This window comes from Aquarana catesbeiana, linkage group LG11, assembly GCF_042186555.1.
Source record: "Aquarana catesbeiana isolate 2022-GZ linkage group LG11, ASM4218655v1, whole genome shotgun sequence".
Classification (NCBI taxonomy): domain Eukaryota; kingdom Metazoa; phylum Chordata; class Amphibia; order Anura; family Ranidae; genus Aquarana; species Aquarana catesbeiana.
The window spans coordinates 108,323,759-108,344,161 of NC_133334.1; the positions used below are offsets into that span (position 1 = coordinate 108,323,759).

Sequence of the window (20,403 nt, forward strand, 5' to 3'; positions counted from 1 at the left end):
TGTCACATGCCTCAGTTCATAAAACTCATCCTAGAATAAGTTTGCCCTCAACAACCAGCAGGACTTGGTACCCTTCCATACCTTCCCATAATAGCCTGTTATTCTAATAATGAGTTGGTCGTGCTACTTTGTCATTAGCCATTGACTTGTCTTGACCTCCCCTGTCAGTGAGGAATGCAATCATATGTGTAAATGTGAGCAATGTTGCACCACATTAGTGTTCACTGCCTTCACATAGCGATGACAGCTAGAAATGACTTATCCATGATAACAAACTCTAAATCTTCTACTATGAAAATGAAGCGCAGCAGCCGCACTCCATGTTTACATCTAACATAAATTATAGATAAATTTGATGATCTAGGTGCATCCGGACTCTGCATTCTAAGACATAAATATTCTGACGCCAAGTATTCCATGGCTGAATCCAGCAAAAAAATAAATATATTCACATTATATGGGAAAAGGTCAACTAGAGATTTTAGTAGATTGTTGAAGGCAAGAAGAAGGCAGTCTCCTTCCAGAGCTAGGGCTAGGGGCTCAGTTTTTAACAGGGGTGCTATCTGCATGGAGATTGAAAGTACACCCAATGTTTGGCAAAGTTTCCCCTGAGTACTCTGGTTGGCTTGTTCCCATTGCCCCATAACATACTGGTAGTTTAACTGGCTTCCACTAATATTGATCCCAAAATTTGAGCTGGTATGACAGTGATAGGACCTTGTTTTGGTATGTTCCTTTTGGGCAATGGTGAAGGCGTATATTTCAGTGTTTTCTGTAAAATGCTGGGTTCACCCTTCTATGTCAAATGCTGTATGTGCTGCTGAAAAGAACAGTGTATTTCCTATTCAGAATGTAAACTCAACTCTTTGTTGAGTCCTTTTAAAAGCAAAATTGATGAATGAATATCAACCTGCATGGTTGTTTACAGACATCAATCAGAAACTACATAGTAACTAGAATGTGTGACCTAATCTCAAACCAATAAGGTTGGATGAAGTCAGAAATGGTGACAAAGGCTGGAGGGTACTAAAAGCATCTTCTAAAACAAATGTTAAGGTCGATTAATAATGACAGCTTATGACCTCATTATCCTACATCTATAGCCAATGAAGAAAAGGTACTCTACTGCAGCAGTCCGAACCAGGGACTGGCTTATTGCAGCTAATTTTCCCAGGGACTGGGGGAGGGGTGGTCAGGGGATCAGATATTCACGGAGTCTGTCCTCAGCCCCCTTCATACCACAACCCTCTTTACAGCACAGTCCCCCCTTACATTACAGTTCCCCCTTTAAAGCAGCCCCACAATATCCTCAGTTCTCCTTCACATCACAGCCCCCCTTTACATTACAGTGCCCCTTTAGAGTGCAGTACCTGGTATATTATTGTAGCGAGGACTGCTCTGTAAAGGGGCACTGTAATGTAAAGGGGAGCTGTGATGTAAAGGGGACACTGCCATTTTAAAGGAAACCGCACTGTAAAGGGGGCACTGTAATGTAAAGGGGGGGTGTGATATAAAGGGGACTGCGCTGCAAAGAGGCACTGTAATGATTACAGTGCAGTCCCCTTTATATTACAGTGCCCCTAGCAATTACAGCCTCCTCTATCACAGTGCCCTGCAGTCTGCCCCTTTTCTTTCCTCTGTAACATCACACTTCCCCATTCCAAGCTCTGCCTCCCCTGCACAGGACTCCAACCTTTGGCAGGGCAGAGGCTGTTATCAGTCTGTGTGTCCTCTCCCGGCTCCTCCACCCGCCTGGCCGATGATGTCATCCTATCAGCAGGGCAAGGGGCGAGAGGAGATCTCCATTTCGATCTGCAGCTCCTCCCACTCCCTGCCATGCTGATAAGAATACATAGTTGGGTGGGTGGGCAGAAGAGACGGGAGAAGACACACAGGCATGACCACACAGCAAGGGGGAAGTGGCGACCACAGTCTGCGACAGGCCTGTGCGGACCGTGGTAGCCGCTCACCTCCTGCTGGGTGGTCTGGTCATCAACAGGCCACGAACCGGTACCAGTCCACAGCCCAGAGGTTGGGGACCTCTGCTCTACTGCACAGAAACATGGGGGTTTTAAAAACAGGGATACTGTCCGTGAATCATGGTTTCCAAGGCACACAGTTACATTAGAATTTTTTAGGGACTCTATTTTGCTACCATGTGGTGTGTGACATATAGTGCCCGGGAACCAAATTACTTACATCAATGTCAATACTTTAACATATTAATACCGATAAGATGATAACCTTAAAGAGGAGCTCCACCCAAAAGGGGAATCTCCGCTTGTCTGCCTCCTCCCTCCTCCGCTGCTACATTTGGCACCCTTTGGGGGGGGCAGGTACCTGGATTTGACAAGTACCCACTCCCACTTCTGGTTCAGTTCGCTGCAGTGAACTGAGCCAGAAGTTCTGCCCCCCCTCCTAGAAGTTCTGCCCTCCCTCCTTCCCCTGCAGCCTTCTGGGGCAGTTTACAGGTCCCAGAAGATGGCAGGCCATTTACCCCCCGGTGTCTTTCTGGGCTCTCCCATGCGATTCGGTGCTGGATTACAATAGAGCTGCCCATGGACGGATGGTCCCCGGCCATCTCTATGACCCTGGGAAACTGTAAGCGACATCATGATGTAAACACTGCAAGTTTTTTTTACCTGGAAAGTAGAGATCAATGTTTTTTTGTGTTTTTTTTATCTCATGCTTTCCAGGGCTTTCATGCTATCTCATTGACCCCAGATATCTCCATAAAAAGGACCTGTCATCCCTTTTTCCTATTACAAGAGATGTTTACATTTCTTGTAATAGGAATAAAAGTGATTGAAAAAAAAATAAAAAGGGACAGTCTAAATATAAAAATAAATAAAATAAAATAAATAATAATATATAGATTTTTTTTTAAAGCGACCCCTTCGTGCTCTCATGCAGAAGTGAACGCATACGTAATTCTAGCACAAGACCTCCTCTGTAACTTTAAAATGGTAACCTGTAAAAAATTTTGAAAGCGTAGCCTATGGAGATTTTTAAGTACTGGGTACTAGGTATCTATTTACTCAGCATAACTTCATCTTTCACATTATACAAAAAAGTGGGATAAATATTGTGTTTTGTTTTTTTAATTCATTAAAGTGTTTTTTTTTCCCAAAAAATTTTGTTTGAAAAAGTGCTGCGCAAATAACGTGTGAGATAACAAATGGTAACGATTGCCATTTTATTCGCTAGGGTCTCTGCTAAAAATATATATATAATGTTTGGGGGTTCTGAGTAATTTGCTAGCAAAAAAATGATGCTTTTTACATGTAGTAGAGGAGTGCCAGACTTGGCCCAGTATTAAAGTGGTTAATGTATTCTATGCCCCTAAGGTAAAAAAAACCTTCTGCATGCAGTCCACCCTCTTCCCCATCTGCCCCTTATACCTACCAGCAATGTGCATGAGAGCAAACGCTCTGTCTGCTCTCTCCTTCCTCATTGGCTCAGAGACAGCAGCCATTTGTTCCTGCTGCTGTCAATCACAGCCAGTGACAAGGGAGCAGGGGGCGGAACCGAGTCCTGCTGTCTGTGTTAATAGACAGACAGCTAGGCTCAGGAGCAAACCCACACGAGTGCCCCCATAGCAAGTGGTGGAGGGAGGAGCCAGGAGCACCAACAGGGGACCCCAGAGGAGGAGAATTGGGGATAATCTGTGCAAAACTAATCCATAGAGCAGGGATTACATGTTTGTTGAGTGATATGTGATGGAGCAGCGCTAAATATCTCTTCAGAAATACTAAATAGGAATAGCTGATAATAAAGTGCTAATGCTGTTCCCAGGTAACTCTGAACCAATCTTACAGTATAAAGTGCTAATATTATTACAATATAAAGTGCTAATAATAAAGTGCTTGTAACAATACAAATTCTCAATGTGCAAAATGATGCAATAATAATGACATCAAAAAAATAGTTCACAGAGATGACTGATGTACTTCAGATGCTAAGCAAATAGTCTCTATAAGGGTATGTGCATCAAAGAAAGGAAAAAGTTCTAATGCAGATTAATATATATCCTCTGTGCTGTGTCCTCCTCTCCTCCACGTTATCTCATAAGGAAACAAAGGGACAATCCATAGCGCAATACTGTATTTTTATTAAAATAATACAAACAAAGGAGGGGTGCCTGCTTACATTAGTAGGTGCCTTAGCTGGCACTGAGGATAGCCTGCAGAAATTACAATGTGAACGCTGCTTGCCGCTGGGCTCACGTCTGAAGCTGGTGTGCGTTCCACTCGTGCATGGGAAAAAAAACGGAAGCTGGGATCCGGAAGTGACGTGACCGGAAGCGCCTTGACATACGTTTCATAGTTAATACACCATCAGGAATCCTCCGTGCCAGGGTAAGGCACCTACTAATGTAAGCAGACACTCCTTCTTTGTTTGTATTATTTTAATAAAAATACAGTATTGTGCTATGGATTGTACTTAGTTTCCTTATGATATAACTTGGAGGAGAGGAGGACACAGCACAGAGGATATATCCATTAACCAAGGGTATCCAATCAAGATTTCTCTACAGCGCATTAGACCTTCTTTTTAAGTAAAGAGGTCATATCCATTTGGTGAGCAGTTTTTATATTGGAACACTTTGGGTGTTTTTTCTTATGTAAACAGTGAAGGAATTCTTCTCTGCTATCAAGAATTAACAATATATGTTATGGACTTTATCATTTTTTTATCAACCAATTATTAATCACATCATATGTACAGTATTTCACAAAAGTGAGTACACCCCTCACATTTTTGTCAATATTTTATTATATCTTTTTATGTGACAACACTGAAGAATTGACACATTTCTTTTCACAAGTAGTGAGTGTACAGCTTGTATAACAGTGTAAATTTGCTGTCCCCTCAAAATAACTCAACACACAGCCATTAATGTCTAAACCACTGGCAACAAAAGTGAGTACAACCCTAAGTGAAAATGTCCAAATTGGGTCCAAATAGCCATTTTCCCTACCCGGTGTCATGTGACTCGTTAGTGTTACAAGGTCTCAGGTGTGAATGGGGAGCAGATGTGTTAAATTTGGTGTTATCGCTTTCACTCTCTCATACTGGTCACTGGAAGTTCAACATGGCACCTCATGGCAAAGAACTCTCTGAGGATCTGAAAAAAATAATTGTTGCTCTACATAAAAGATGGCCTAGGCTATAGGAAGATTGCCGAGACCCTGAAACTCAGCTGCAGCACGGTGGCCAAGACCATACAGTGGTTTAACAGGACAGGTTCCACTCAGAACAGGCCTCACCATGGTCGACCAAAGAAGCTGAGTGCAGGTGCTCAGCATCATATCCAGAGGTTGTCTTTGAGGAATAGACGTATAAGTGCTGCCAGCATTGTTGCAGAGGTTGAAGGGGTGGGGGGGGGTCAGCCTGTCAGTGCTCAGACCATTCGCCGCACACTGCATCAAATTGGTCTGCATGGCTGTTGTCCCAGATGGAATCCTCTTCTAAAGATGATGCACAAGAAAGCCCGCAAACAGTTTGCTGAAGACAAGCAGACTAAGGACAGGGATTACTGGAACCATGTCCTGTGGTCTGATGAGACCAAGATAAACTGATTTAGTTCAGATGGTGTCAAGTGTGAGTGGCATGTGTAGGCAAGTGTGTCTTGCCTACAGTCAAGCATGGTGGTGGGAGAGTCATGGTCTGGGTCTGCATGAGTGCTGCCGGCACTGGGGAGCTACAGTTCATTGAGGGAACCATGAAAGCCAACATGTACTGTGACATACTGAAGCAGAGCATGATCCCCTCCCTTCAGAGACTGGGCCGCAGGGCAGTATTCCAACATGATAATGACCCCAAACACACCACCAAGACGACCACTGCCTTGCTAAAGAAGATGAGGGTAAAGGTGATGGACTGGCCAAGCATGTCTCCAGACCTAAACCCTATTGAGCATCTGTGGGGCATCTTCAAATGGAAGGTGGAGGAGCACAAGGTCTCTAACATCCACCAGCTCCGTGATATCGTCATGGAGGTGTGGAAGAGGACTCCAATGGCAACTTGTGAAGCTCTGGTGAACTCCATGCCCAAGAGGATTAAGGCAGTGCTAGAAAATAATGGTGGCCACACAAAATATTGACACTTTGGGCCCAATTTGGACATTTTCACTTAGGGGTGTACTCACTTTTGTTGCCAGCGGTTTAGACATTAATGGCTGTGTGTTAAGTTATTTTGAGGGGACAGCAAAGTTACACTGTTATACAAGCTGTACACTCACTATTTTACATTGTAGCAAAGTGTCATTTCTTCAATGTTGTCACATGAAAAGATATAATAAAATATTTACAAAAATTTTAGGGGTGTACTCACTTTTGTCAGATACTGTATATCACCATTGCTCAATTATTGGTGCACTTTATGGTATAACGGTTCAGTTCACGTTATTTAGCATTATTTCAGGTATTCATTAGTATTATCTTTGCGCTTTTTTTGCACTTGTCACTTTATTCCATGCATATGGTCTTCAATTAAGGTACATAATGGAATCACATAATTGTCCCTATCATCCAATTGTCTAATATTTATTATTACATGTTCCTGTGCTCATAAAATATGGCTGCACAGACCTATTTTCGGTGCTGGCTGTGCTTTTGACTGCATGAATTTTTGCTCAGTATGCAGTTCCCATACACGCTAACTTGCAAACATCCGTTCTACATTGCAAAATGCATCTATTGTAGTATGTAAATACCCTGAGAATACCTATTGTCAGAGTAGAATTATTCTGACATACTTTCAAGCATTTAATAGTAGTTAATAAACACGGGATTCACTACAAGCACTGTTAATTATGGTGGTGCAGAATCTTTGTTTATTAGCTAAGTAGGAATAATGGTTGATGTTGCTGAGTTAGAAGTTGCCAGCAATGGATTATCCAGGTTTAAGTTTGTTTGCTTTTGGGTTGATTTATTAAAAGTGGAGTAAAGAAAGAGGGAATGTTTCTCATTATCAATTAGATTGATTCAGTGCATAGTTTCCACTCAGGAATTTAATTTTACAGCTTTGGCAGCCGAACACAGGACATTTCTGTATAAGGAAATGTGACATTATAGTGGACCTGTCTTTTCCCTTATGTAGGGCAAAACGGCGGTCTAATGCTGTGTGTACACGGCATTACTTTATTGCTGGCCCACACAGTTGCAGATAACAACCTTCGATCCCCCACCACTCCCCTCACCCGAGGAAGTAAAATTACTTACTTCCAGAAAGGGGAGCGTGCCATATTCCCCTTCCTCTGATGTGTTATGCCGTGTACACACGGGCGGACTATTCGACCGAACTGGTCCAACGGGACGAATCCGTTGGACAATCAGACCATGTGTGGGCTTCATCGGACCTGCAGCGGACTTTATCGGCTGAAAATCAGGCGGACTTTAGATTTGGAACATGTTTTCAAATCTTTCCAACGGACTCGAGTCCGGTCGAAAAAGCCGCTCATCTGTATGCTAGTCCAATGGACGAAAACCGACGCTAGGGTAGCTATTGGCTATCAATTTCCTTATTTTAGTCCGGTCGTATGTCATCACGTACGAATCCGTCGGTTTGATCGTGTGTAGGCAAGTCCTTTCATTCGAAAGTCCATCGGAAGTCCATCAAAAGTCCATCGAAATTCCGTCGGAAAGACCGTCGGACCTTTGATGCCGAAAAGTCCGCCCGTGTGTACACGGCATTAGTGATGCTGCTTGGTGCTTACATTCATGCAAAGAGCGCAATTACATGTTCACTGAGAGATTTCTCAGTGCTGTAGAATCTCCAAGAAATCTTCTCTTTGCCCCAGGACAAGACTGGGAAGCAAAGGGAGGGTAAATATAAGCAGATGGTGGGGTCAGCATGAAAGTGGCCTTTTGCTCTTCCCAGCATGGGCAAAGCAAGGTTTGATTTAGGTATATTTACCCATGCCTTCCCAGTTATTACTCATCCCAAATGCATATCATCAACCTAAACTAAACCTGTCCCTTACCTTAAATTAACCTTTAGCTCATAAATTATTCCTAACACTTAATCTATCTTACTTCTTAAACAAAGCCAAAGCCAAAATAATTATTGGCTTCCTTGCAGATTTTGTAAGTTTACCCACACAAAGAAATAAAGGGTCTATAATTTTTATCATAGGTGTATTATAAATGATAGAGACAGAATGTCAACCAAAAATCCAGAAAAAAACACATAAAATAAATGCTATAAATTAAGTTGCAGTTCAGTGAGTAAAATAAGTATTTGATCCAAAAGCAACACATGACCTAGTACTTGGTGGAGAAACCCTTGTTGGCAAGCACAGTTGGTTACCAGGTTTGCAAACATCTCAAGAGGGATTTTGGTCTACTCTTCTTTACAGATCTTCTCTAAATCCTTAAGGATTCTTGGCTGTTGATTGGCAACTCGAAGTTTCAGCTCCCTCCATACATTTTCTATGGAATTAAGGCATGGAGACTGGCTAGGCCGCTGCATGATATTACAGTGATTGTAAAGTCAGAAGGTTTTTTTTTTTTTTTTTTCACAAAGAAGGTTTTTTATCCTAATGCATTCTATGCATTAAAATAAAAAGCCTTCTGTGTGCAGAAACCCCCCCTCAGCCCCCCTAATACTTACCTGAGCCCCCTCTCTATCCAACGATGTCCACGAGTGACTTGGCTGTCCGGGGCTCTCCCTCCTGATTGGCTGAGACACAGCAGTGGGAGCCAATGGCAATCAAAGTCAGTTAGCCAATCAGGAGAGGGGGCGGTGCCGAACCACAGCTCCTTGTCTGAATGGAAACAGGGAGCTGTGGCTTGGATCAGGTGCCCCCATAGCAAGCTATTTGCTGTGGGGGCACTCGACAGGAGGGAGGGGCCAGGAGAGCCGAAGAGGGACTCAGGAAGATGAGGATTGGGGCTGCCCTGTGCAAAACCAGTGCACAAAGCAGGTAAGTATATACATGTTTTTTACATATTATACATCCACGACCCACCTTCAGTGTTCTGGCTGAAGTAAGAAGGTTCTAATCCAAGATTTTACCATACATGGCCCTGTCCATTGGCCCCACAATGTGGCAAAGTCAGCCTGGACCTTTAGCAGAGAAACAGCCCCAAAGCATCATGTTTTTACCACTGTGCTTGACTGTAGGGATGGTATCCTTATGGTCATAGTCAGCATTTTTCTTCCTCCAAACACAGCGAATCGAGTTAATGCCAAAGAGTTACATTTTGGTCTCATATGACCAGAGCACTTTCTCCCAATCCTTCTCTGAATCACTTAGATGTTCATTGGTATGACTGTACATGTGTCTTCTTGTGGAGGGAGACTCACCGTTATTCATTAAGATTTATGAATTTTTAAGGACAGTATATCTATTGTATATATACATCTTGTATCTAGACTGAGAATTGGGTGCAGCAGTTCTTATTTCACTATGCAAACAATTATTTTTTGGTTTATTTATAGGTACAGAAAAAAACCTATAAAAACTGTGTAAAAAAATGGCCTTCCTGCACTGCTCTGCGCCAAGTTACTTGTAGGTTATAAACAGATAGAAAATGTTAGTACATAAAAACGTTACTAATCCCTATAACCACTACTATTGGTCAAACGAATATAAAAATGAAAGCTGCTGTTATGAAAACAAATATAGTATAATAAAATAACATAACATAAGAGAGTTCAGTTTGATCACTGTATCAGTCCCATGTTATAACAGCGCTTATGTCAGTCCACCAAATTCCATCTGACATAAATATGTTTTCTAAACATATAACACGATGTTATGACAGTTAGTGCATGCAGCTTCTGAAGATAGTAGGTGATTCTAAGTAGTAGTCAAACCGTGCACCAAACATCAAAATCTTCACCACCTGAGGCACACTCCCCTAAGGGGTTACACTCACCAGAGCTCAGAATATCTCAAGCCCTTAAAGTAAATCCTTGTGCTTCTTTAAAGGAAAGTCATCAGCATTGCAGGCGTAGTCTGCGTAGTCACCAGTCTACCGTGTAGGAGAACATCAGAGCATCAGTAAGGGTTGTATAACCGCGCTGTGTACTTCCTGAAAGTCTCCAGCTGACTGTGACCCGCATACGTTACTTCCGGTCGTCGTGGAGGTCCTGCCCTGACCTGTTTCATCATATCCGACTTCAACTGAGGGCGCCTCAGTTGAAGTCGAATATGACGAAACGCGTCTTATGCAACCCTTACTGATGCTCTGATGTTCTCCTATACGGCAGACTGGTGACTACGCTCTAGTTTTTACATGCTTCATTTTTTAAAATATCTTGTACGTACTCTGTATGAGGGATGGGTTTTGTGTTATAATAAATGAATGACACAGGATTATGCTATGTTGGAATTCTTTGTTTTTATATGGTTGCATCTGATTGAAGTGATTCACACTCTATAACCCGCCTGCAATGCTGATGACTTTCCTTTAAAGAAGCACAAGGATTTACTTTAAAGGCTTTAGATATTCTGAGCTCTGGTGAGTGTAACCCCTTAGAGGAGTGTGCCTCATGTGGTGAAGATTTGGATGTTTGGTGCACGCCTTGACTACTACTTAGAATTACCTACTATCTTCAGAAGCTGAATACACTAACTGTCATCACATCGTGTTATATGTTTAGAAAACATATTTATGTCAGATGGAATTTGGTGGACTGACATAAGCACATTTATGACATGGGACTGATACAGTGTTCAAACTGAACTCTCTTATGTTATGTTATTTTACAGAAAAATATCTGTTGACCTTTTCAGGAACCTTCCTGTGGACCAAATTGAAATCTCAAACAATGTTATTAGCTTTCTCAGCTGTCTTCTGTGAGCTACAAAGTGATACCACCCCTTTTAATGGAAATACGTGGAAGGCAAGGTGTTTGTAGTCCAAACCAGGAGGGCAGTGACAATGCTGCCCCTCCATAAATACAATGCAGGTCATGAGCATTGTCATCCTAGAACAGAAAGTGTGTTATTGAAAAAATCAGATGAAAATAAGGAAAAACAAATATTAACAAACATGATAATGAGTGTTACACTGTGCGATAATGTGCATTGCATTAAAGTGCTTGTAGAGGATACTTTTAAAAAAAAATAACAAACAGGTTATACTTACCAGCTCTGTGCAGCCCTGATTCTCTTTTTCTGGGATCCTCTGACGGTGCTCCTGGCTCCGCCTCCCTGCCAAGTGCCCCCATAGCAAGCTGCTTGCAATGGGGACACTCGTGCGTGCTCACTCCCAATTCCATAAGACACACAGAGTGCAGCTTGGCCCCCGACCACTTCTCACTGGCAGCAGCAGGAGCCAATGAGGAAAGAAAGCCTGCCCTCTTGTGCACATTGCTGGATTTAGATCTGGCTCAGGTAAGGTATAAGGGGGGAACTGCTTACTGAAGGTTTTTTACCTTAATGCAGACAATGCATTAAGGTAAAAAAAAAAAAACCTCCTGCTTTTTAGAACCACTTTAAAGCAGTCCATTAATTTGAGTAATCTGGAAATGCACAAAGAAACAGACCTGCAGCTTTGGCAAAGCAGTGCACCCCAGCACATTGCAGTTATGACAAAAGAATACCATGGTATCTCCCCTTTGCATACTTTAAGGAAAAAATAGCTTGCATTAAAACATGTTTAAGATGCATTTACCCGGCTTTCATGTTATATGTCCATTGATTTGTACAATAAGAATAAAAGTATAGTATGGTAAAATGAATAAAATTAGACGAATACTGCTCCACACAATCACATTCAAACATTGCATTCCACATCTTTCAGAAAACCTTCACAAATGTCAAACAGACAACACACAAACACCCCGTGTACAATAATCCTAAAATTGTTGCTGTGCAGGTGTTAGAGGGAGCTCATAAAAATACATATTTATGTACTTATACTAGCCGTAATTAAAATGCATTTCATTTGTTATCGCTATAGAAGTAGATATTAATGCTACTAATCAGCTGTTGTTAAGTTAAATCATCCACCTCAAATTTTGTAAGTACAAGATAGGAAGGCTGGTTCTTACCTGGGTGTGATTTCTGGGCTGTGTCCTCTCTGTATTCTCAGCAATGGCCAAATCATAAAACAGTGACAGCAAATGTAAAATCCATGCTCTAGTAAAGTTGTGCAGATCCATTTCAAAGCCAGAGGTCCATGGAAGTCTTGTGCAGTGTGATCTGCTGTACAATCTTATGTATATTAGTTAAGATTCTTCTATGAAGGTTACAGTCTAAGATACCTTTACTCCTGGTCTAGATAAAACACGTCTAATAATGGTCTGTCTGTACAACGGAGGGAGGAGGCTCTTAACCTTTCAGCTGCCAAATTAGGAACCCTGATGTGATTACTCATTAAATTTTAGATACACCAACACATCTTCTTCCAGGTAAATTTAGGGTGCTAGCTAGCACATAATGGAAAATGCTTCCCAACCACAAACAATCAGTGATGTATCTAGAAAGGTGTTAGTGGTTTGCAGTAATAAGAAGAGGGCAGTATGTAAGCAGATGTCAGATAATTATACCAGAAGATGTCTTCCAGGCTCATCCTGTGCAAAAGCTTTTTTTTTCCTTTTGTGTGTGCTGGGATAGACAAGACAGAAGTACGGGCTGTTCTAAGGAAATAGAGCAAGGCGTAATACAAACTAGTAGGGAAATTTGTTACTTCTTAAGGGCTCCCATTATTTTCTTTACAATTAAACTGATCAAAATGTACACTAGTTTTTTTTTTTACTTTATTACTTCTTAAAGTTTTAATTTATTTTCTCCAAGGTGCAGGAAGAGTGTAATTCAGTCTCTTCAAGCCACTGGCATTAGGGATTATTAATAGCCCCAGATGGCCTATTAATTACTTGATATCTTCAGCAGTACCTAGTTTTTCAGCAGGCTTTAGCAACTTAGTACAATAGCCCTCTTCATAAGGAAAAAGAAACACCACCCACACCAGAGAGAAGACACCTCCACGTGCATACATGCTGCTGTGGATCTGCTGTATGGCACCCAAAGACCCTCAAAATGAAAGGGTGTACTCTGTGCTGCAAATATTCAGGCAAATTTGTACCCAACTCTTTGTGCTGGATGCACTTTACTACTACTTAATAAAGCATCTAAACTAGGGTTGAGCTAAGGTTTGGGCCAAACTCAGTTTGGCCTGAACCTGTGGTAAACTGTTTCATGATAGCAGGCTGCCGGCTTAATGAGCTGCAGGCGTGCAAAACAAAGGGATATGGATGCTTGTAAGAGGGGATCTGTGATCAGCTTGATGTCGGTGCCAAGGCACAAGTCCCTGCCCTGTTCCTGTTCTTTCTAGAACACTAACCCTCCTGCTGAGGCTACAGGAAGGCATGTCCACACACAAACACGGTTGCTGCACTTTACTGGTGGTACTGGGAAAATGGCACAAAACAGTCACAACACATCGACATACATTTTGGTGTCACTTGACAGTATATAACTAATCACATTTAGTGTATAATCTGCAGCAGTCACATGTGAAAGCATACGTAGTGGTACCCCTATAGGGGCTGCTGGTTCCTGTGGTCCGTCTTTCACCCTGCACAGCCAGGTGTAGCAAAAATGTAGGTAGTCCTAGTGATAGTTGCCCATGTGGCTACTGATCCCAGCACCACGTCTTCAGGCCCTGCCAGCCCTCCTAGCTGCAGCTGCATCTTTCCACTGCCTGTGCCACCACAGTCTGCTCCACTGGCTACAAAATACCCGAGGATCCAGCTTTCTTCCTATTACACGTTACAACCATCCCACCAAAAAAATATAAGAAATCTATCCTACGACACCTGGTGAATGCAGCTAAAGCATGCATTCCCCTTAAGTGGAAAAACACATCACCCCCTACTATCGGACACTGGCTCCATAAAGTAGAAGAGATCTATAAGATGGAAGATCTCACACTTACAGCACAGAACAAACAGGAAACATACACAGAGTTATGGAGATTATGGAATATGTTTCTCCTCTCTGAAGAAGGTTTGCCCTCCTCAACTCATGATTGCAGAGAGTAGACGATATGATCGGATACCCAATAACGAACTAACCATTGTTCATACAGGGCCCCCTCCTCATCCCCCCCCCCCCCGTTTGTTTTCTTTTTCCCACGTTTATTCCCAAGTAACCCTTCTCTACTGATTTCTATCGCATTATTTAGAAGGCAACTCCAGATATTGTTGTTGAAGGTCCTTGATGGTTATATCACAGGAATTATATTCTTTCTGAACATACATTGAGAGTATTATATATGTTCTGACTTAACAATTGGATCACCACTCTATCACTGCAATGTATCTATAATATTATTGGGTACATATGGTTACTGTGATAACCTGGACTCGCCTTTTGTGGTTGAAATAAAATATTTGAAAAAAAAACCCTGACCCAGAAGAACAACACACACATCCTAGTACCAATAAAGAGTGCTACACTCACCCCTCCCCCTAATATCCAGCCAGTCCCTTAGCTGGGAAATGTACAAACATTGGCTCCTGGGCCCAGGAGCAAGGGCATCCCATAAAAATACAGTTTTGGAAGAGGGAAAGGGAACAAACTGGGACAGGGCTATTCACAAATAAATACGTACAAAAATATAGCAGATTTTGTTTGTATTTACACAATATACATCACATTGTACACCTAACTACAGGTTCCTGTAGCTAACAACAATCAAATTAACACTGTACATTAGGCCAGAGCATCCATCCCCCCCTAAAGGGAGGTCCTCTGCCCGCAGGAATTCTTGATCCAGCCGGAATGGAATGAACAGCCGTTCATGCCGAAGAAACCTGTGATAAAAGACAAAAAACAATCCTACCACTAACAACTAACTGTACATAATTAATAAATAAAATCTTGCGAGCTACCAATCCAATCAACTAAGAATCCAAACAGAGGGGCGTGGCCAAGATGGCGGACTGAGCGGACGTCTATTCTGAGCTCTCCTGGAGTGTGATCTGCTAATCTGATCCGCACTGCTTTGTTACGTGGTCTAGAACATCCCTGAGTCATCTGGATGCCTTCCAGGACTCCGGGCTACCAAAAGAGGGGTAAGAAATTGAAGTTCCCCCCCGAATATTCCGGAGGAGGAGAGCCCGACATCCCGCTCCATAAGATCCCCTGCGCGCCATAGCAACATGGCGTCTCAGACTTAACACGAGGCAGGCCCTGCTGATACTCCACCGGGACTGGTAGACCTTATGGAGGCTATAAACTCCTGCCAATCGGCTGTCGCCTCCTGCCAGACTACCCTAGCCTCTAAGATAGAGAAAGTTCAGCTAAATGTGGGTATCATAAGACAGGACTTGGATAAGATCAGGTCGCGGGTCTCGGAGACCGAGAGGCGGATAGGGGAAGCGGAAGACACGATCACGGATCATGGTGGCTCCATCCGCACTCTTCAGACGAAGGTTAGAGCCCTGGAGTATCGTGCGGGAGATGCGGAAAACCGCAGCAGGAGGAACAATCTTAGAATTGTGGGGCTCCCAGAAGGAGCGGAGGGGCGCTCCCCGGCCCTGTTTGCGGAGGAACTTTTGCGATCCTTGTTACCAGCAGCTCAGCTCTCCCCATACTTTGTGGTGGAAAGAGCCCACCGGGTGCCGCCCCGACCGGGACCTGAGGGCTCACCCCCACGTACTTTCATTCTCCGCCTGCTAAATTTTCGGGACAGGGATGAACTACTCAGGGCCTCCAGAGCCGCAGGTGACCTCCCTTATAAAAATGTGCGACTTCTGCTGTTCCCGGACTATACCATCGAAACTCAGAGACAGCGTCGTTCCTTCGACGCAGTCAAGGCGGAGATGAGAAGGAGGGGGATGAAATACAGTATACTATTCCCTGCTAAGCTGCGGGTGGTTGACGGTGAGACGGTCCGCTTCTTCACCTCTCCTAAGGATGCATCGGTGTGGCTGGAGACCCTTCCACCGTAAGTCTCCCTGTGATAACTTGCAGTTTACTACTTTACAAGCCTGTACTGTCCTACTAACTTTCGTTATCTTGGAATTGATGAACTGACCCTCCTCGTGTAGTCTTTCCTGGATTATTTGCATATATGTACTGTGAAGGAGTTCCTATACAGAGAAGTGACGCCGGGTGGAATGCATACTTACATTCAGATTGGGGCCTAGTAGAACCAGCTTCGTTACTGTCTGCCTTAATGCTGTGCTGCGGGAGCCCTGCCTAATGTTGCAGCCACTCTCCTATGCCTATGCTGGACTGCTTGGTGTTTCTTTATCTTTCTTTTTCATTTATTTTCACTGGTTTCCATTTTTCTGAGCTCCACTTTCTTTTATTTTATGCTAATGTAATGGACTATGAAGAAGGTGCCCCTGCTTAGTCAGGAGAAGAACGAAACGACTCTACTATTGTTCTCCTTAAAAATCACTCCACTAGCTCTGGGACAAGATTTCACACACCTACTCCACTGTTTTTAGGGGTGTTGTGATGGTTTGCCCTGGTTGCACGACCTCAACTTAAGTTACCAGTAACCTGTTCTGGGGTTATGGGACTTATGTGCTCCTCAAAGTTCCGGGGGGTGCGGGGTGGGGGGTGGGGGGGTGGGTTGTTTTTGGGAAACAAGAGCTGTTTAGTGGCTTTAATCTTCCTTTATTTTCAGGTTGCGGTTGGTCTAATGTGCTATGATAAGTGTCCACCTCACGCACATTCCTTATGCAAGGGTGTATTGCATGATGTTGGGGAGCGCGTCTCCGGTGACCTCGGATGGGGTTTTTTTTTATCCCCTCCGGGGAGCTGGAGCCGTGCTTCCTTACTAGAGGGAGTGTGCTTTAGTATTATTTTTGTTCCTTTTATTTTACTTGCATCTGTGTTATGCCGGGTTGCTTAGTGGTATCATGGAATGTGCGGGGATTAAACTCGGCGGTGAAAAGATCCCTTGTACTTAATTACCTATGTAAACTCCACCCACAGGTGGTGATCTTACAGGAGACGTATCTTGTTGGTTCCCGCACTCTTGGTTTAAAGAGGGCATGGGTTGGCTCCCACTATCATGCGTCATATTCAAACTATGCCAGGGGAATTAGTGTGCTAGTTCACAGAACCCTACAATTCCAATTGCTAAACGTTCACCTTGACCCCGGAGGTAGATATATTATCCTACACTCTCTGATTGAAGAGACCCCCATTGTCATCGTAGGAGTTTATCTCCCCCCCCAGGCAGACGTAGGCCTACTCCATACTCTGATGCAACAAGTCACACTGTTCAGCGTTAACAATGTCCTATTTATAGGAGACTTTAATATGACTATAGATGGGGGATTGGATAGGATGCAGACTACTGGCTCCCAGCAACAGGACCTTGCCCGTTGGGCATCTACCTTCCACATGACAGACCTCTGGAGACATTTTCATCCCTCTGATAGGGTGTTCACCTGCCTCTCCACTACGCACCGAACTATGTCCCGCATAGACCTGGCCTTTGCCTCCCCCGAACTTCTACGGAGGGTGGTCTCTGCAGAGATCCTCTCACGAGGTATCTCAGATCATGCCCCTGTATCAGTAACTATCCGTCTTGCTCCAGTGGTGGGTGAGCGGATATGGAGACTATCTAAGTTCTGGATTGCGGACCCAGAGATCCAGGAAGAACTTCAGGAGGCATTATGTGGATTTTGGATAAACAACGCTGAATCCGCTGGGCCCATGGTACAATGGGATGCTTTTAAGGCTTGGTTGAGGGGTGAATACATGACTCGTATATCTGCTAAAAAAAGACAGTCTATGCAGTCTCTGAGGTTGCTGGAGGAATGATCTAGGGAGAAGGAGGCGGAATTTGTGCGTTATCCTGTTCAGACTCATTATGTTCACTTGCAGGATGTCTTGAGGGAGTTGTCTCTCTGTAGGGTTGAACTTACCAAGAAATCTATGTTAGATAGTGCACAGCGTGTATTTGAATACGGAGATAAAAATGGTAGGCTGTTGGCCTGGCTCGCCAGGGGACAGCATACCATTGCTCGCATTGGCAGACTGAAAGACTTAAGTGGCAGACTTCTAACAGCCCCGGCAGATATCAGTGCGAGGTTTCTGGAATTCTACCAGACTCTGTATTCCTCTAGAGCAGCCTTTGATTACTCACAATTGACCCAATATTTAGACCAGGTGCCCCTTCCTTCTCTGACACCAGAAAAAAGTGCTGAGTTAGACCAGGATATTTCCTTGGAGGAGGTACAAGAAGCCCTTGGATCCATGCAGCAAGGGAAGGCCCCAGGGCCAGATGGAATTCCTATTGAATTCTATTCTGTATATCAGGAGTTCCTGGCGCCCAGGTTTAGGTCACTGATGCAGCAGTCTGTCACTTTGGATGCACTACCGGACTCTTTCTCTGAGGCGATTGTGGTGTTGGTGCCCAAACCCGGCAAGGACCCTGAAGAATGTGCCTCTTACCGGCCTATTTCTCTTATTAACGCGGATGCCAAACTTCTGGCTAAAATCCTGGCCAGGAGGATTGGCAAAGTGATAGAAGACCTTGTTCATATAGATCAAACTGGGTTTATGCCGGGGAAGGGTACCGACATTAACATACGCCGTCTTTTCCTAAACCTGGCTGCCACTCATGATAATGCAGGCACAAGAGTCATAGCCTCTCTCGATGCGGAGAAGGCTTTTGACTCCGTTGAGTGGGAGTATCTATGGGAGGTGCTGCGAAGGTTTGGGATGGGCCCCAAACTTCTTCACTGGCTGGGTTTGTTGTATAGGGCTCCTAGAGCTAGAATCAGGGTAAATGATTCCCTTTCGGATGCTTTTCTCCTCCGGAGGGGAACCAGGCAAGGTTGCCCATTGTTCCCCAGTCTGTTTGCCCTGGCTCTTGAGCCACTGGCAACACTGGTTCGTGACTCTCATCGTATTGGGGGACTCCGTGTTGGCCCTCTGGAGGAGAAGATATCCCTTTACGCGGACGATGCCCTCCTATATTTGCAAGATGCGGACTCTTCACTGCAGGCGGCCCTTGAAATTTTCGATGAGTTTGGACGTTTTTCGGGGATCCGTATCAATTGGTCGAAGTCTGTGCTTTTCTCCCTGGATGTGCAGGCCAGGGACTTGAAGGAACAGCCTGTTTTGAGGTGGGTGGAGGAATTTACATACTTAGGCATTAAAATATTGCGCGACCCACGGTCTTATCGAAGGCTTAATCTTCAACCTATACTCTCACGCTTAAGAGACCACTGTACCAAATGGACTAATCTCCCTCTTAACTTGCTAGGACGCATAAACGTTTTAAAGATGATTTATTTACCTAAGCTCAACTATTTCTTTCTAAACTGCCCTGTATGGTTACCCCAGTCCTTCTTCAGGGAGATAGATGCCTGCATTGGATCCTTCCTGTGGAGAGGATCCTCCCCTCGGATAGCTAGATCGACCCTTCAACTCCCTGTCAGTTACCTAATTGGTTGGTGTACTATTGGGCGGCCATGTTGGTAACAGTCAGATGGTGGTTTGAACAATCTAAGGCCAATGCTGCAGTCTGCCTGGAGGCGGCGGTAGTGGGTTCCTTAAAGGAGCTTGGAAATTTGGTGTATCGGGGAGCCTCATCTAGCCCTGCCCTTCTAGGTCCCACTAAGGCCACTTTACGAGTATGGGGGGTGGCTAGGAAACGTTTTTTAGCTCCGGATAAATGGTCTCCCTACTGCCCGTTATGGGGAAATCCGGGCCTCCCACATTTTAGGACAATTCCTGACCCACAATTATGGACCCGTTATGGGGTTAAGGTGCTGGGGGATATTGTCTCCTCCGGGGTCCTGATTTCTTTCAAGGACCTGAGAGGGAGGCATGGACTTCCTATGGGGATGCTGTTTCGCTACTATCAAATGAGACACGCTTTCCGGGCTCAATTCCAGACACCGCCTACCCTTGTGGTGGATGCGGTGGAAGGACTCCTAGCTCAGGAAACTCTTCAGAAACCTCTCTCAGCACTATACTTGACGCTGTTGCGAGCGGACTCTAAGAAAATAGACGTATTGTGGGATAAATGGAAGGTTGATATCCCATCTCTGGACAGGGAGACTTGGGAGGAATGTTTTGAGGATAATTACCAACTAGTGATATCTTCCAGAGACAAATTGACTCAGACCAAGTTCATACATAGAATTTACTTTACCCCTCAGAGACTGCACAGAATTTACCCGCAGAGATCCCCAAATTGCCCAAGATGCCAATCCACAGACAGCACCTATATACATATGTTTTGGACATGTCCTAGACTCTCTCGATATTGGTCTGATATCTTTGATTTTCTGGACATACGTCTTCAGCTGCAGTTACCTAGAACGGCAGAGTTGGCCCTACTGGGCATACAGGATGATGACCAAAGACCTAGGTATACTAAGCTCCTGCTTTCCTTATTACTCTTCTATGCCAAAAAAGAGATATTGCTGAAGTGGACCTCCCCCCTCCCACCCACAACGGGA

General features: G+C 44.0%; 1 protein-coding gene across 2 annotated transcripts in view; it reads right to left on the bottom strand.

Annotated features, from left to right (window-relative positions):
• LOC141112231 (uncharacterized) overlaps window positions 1–12,520 on the bottom strand; it is a 40,283-nt gene extending 27,763 nt beyond the window's left edge. Inside the window, exon 1 of one of the 2 annotated variants that reach the window (XM_073604853.1) lies at window positions 12,010–12,520. In XM_073604853.1, the coding sequence (XP_073460954.1) occupies window positions 12,010–12,120 (111 nt within the window). In that variant the 5' untranslated portion in view covers window positions 12,121–12,520. The remainder of the gene's footprint in view (window positions 1–12,009) is intronic. The other variant, XM_073604852.1, reaches the window with a different exon arrangement.
• Between the last annotated feature and the right edge of the window lie 7,883 nt (window positions 12,521–20,403).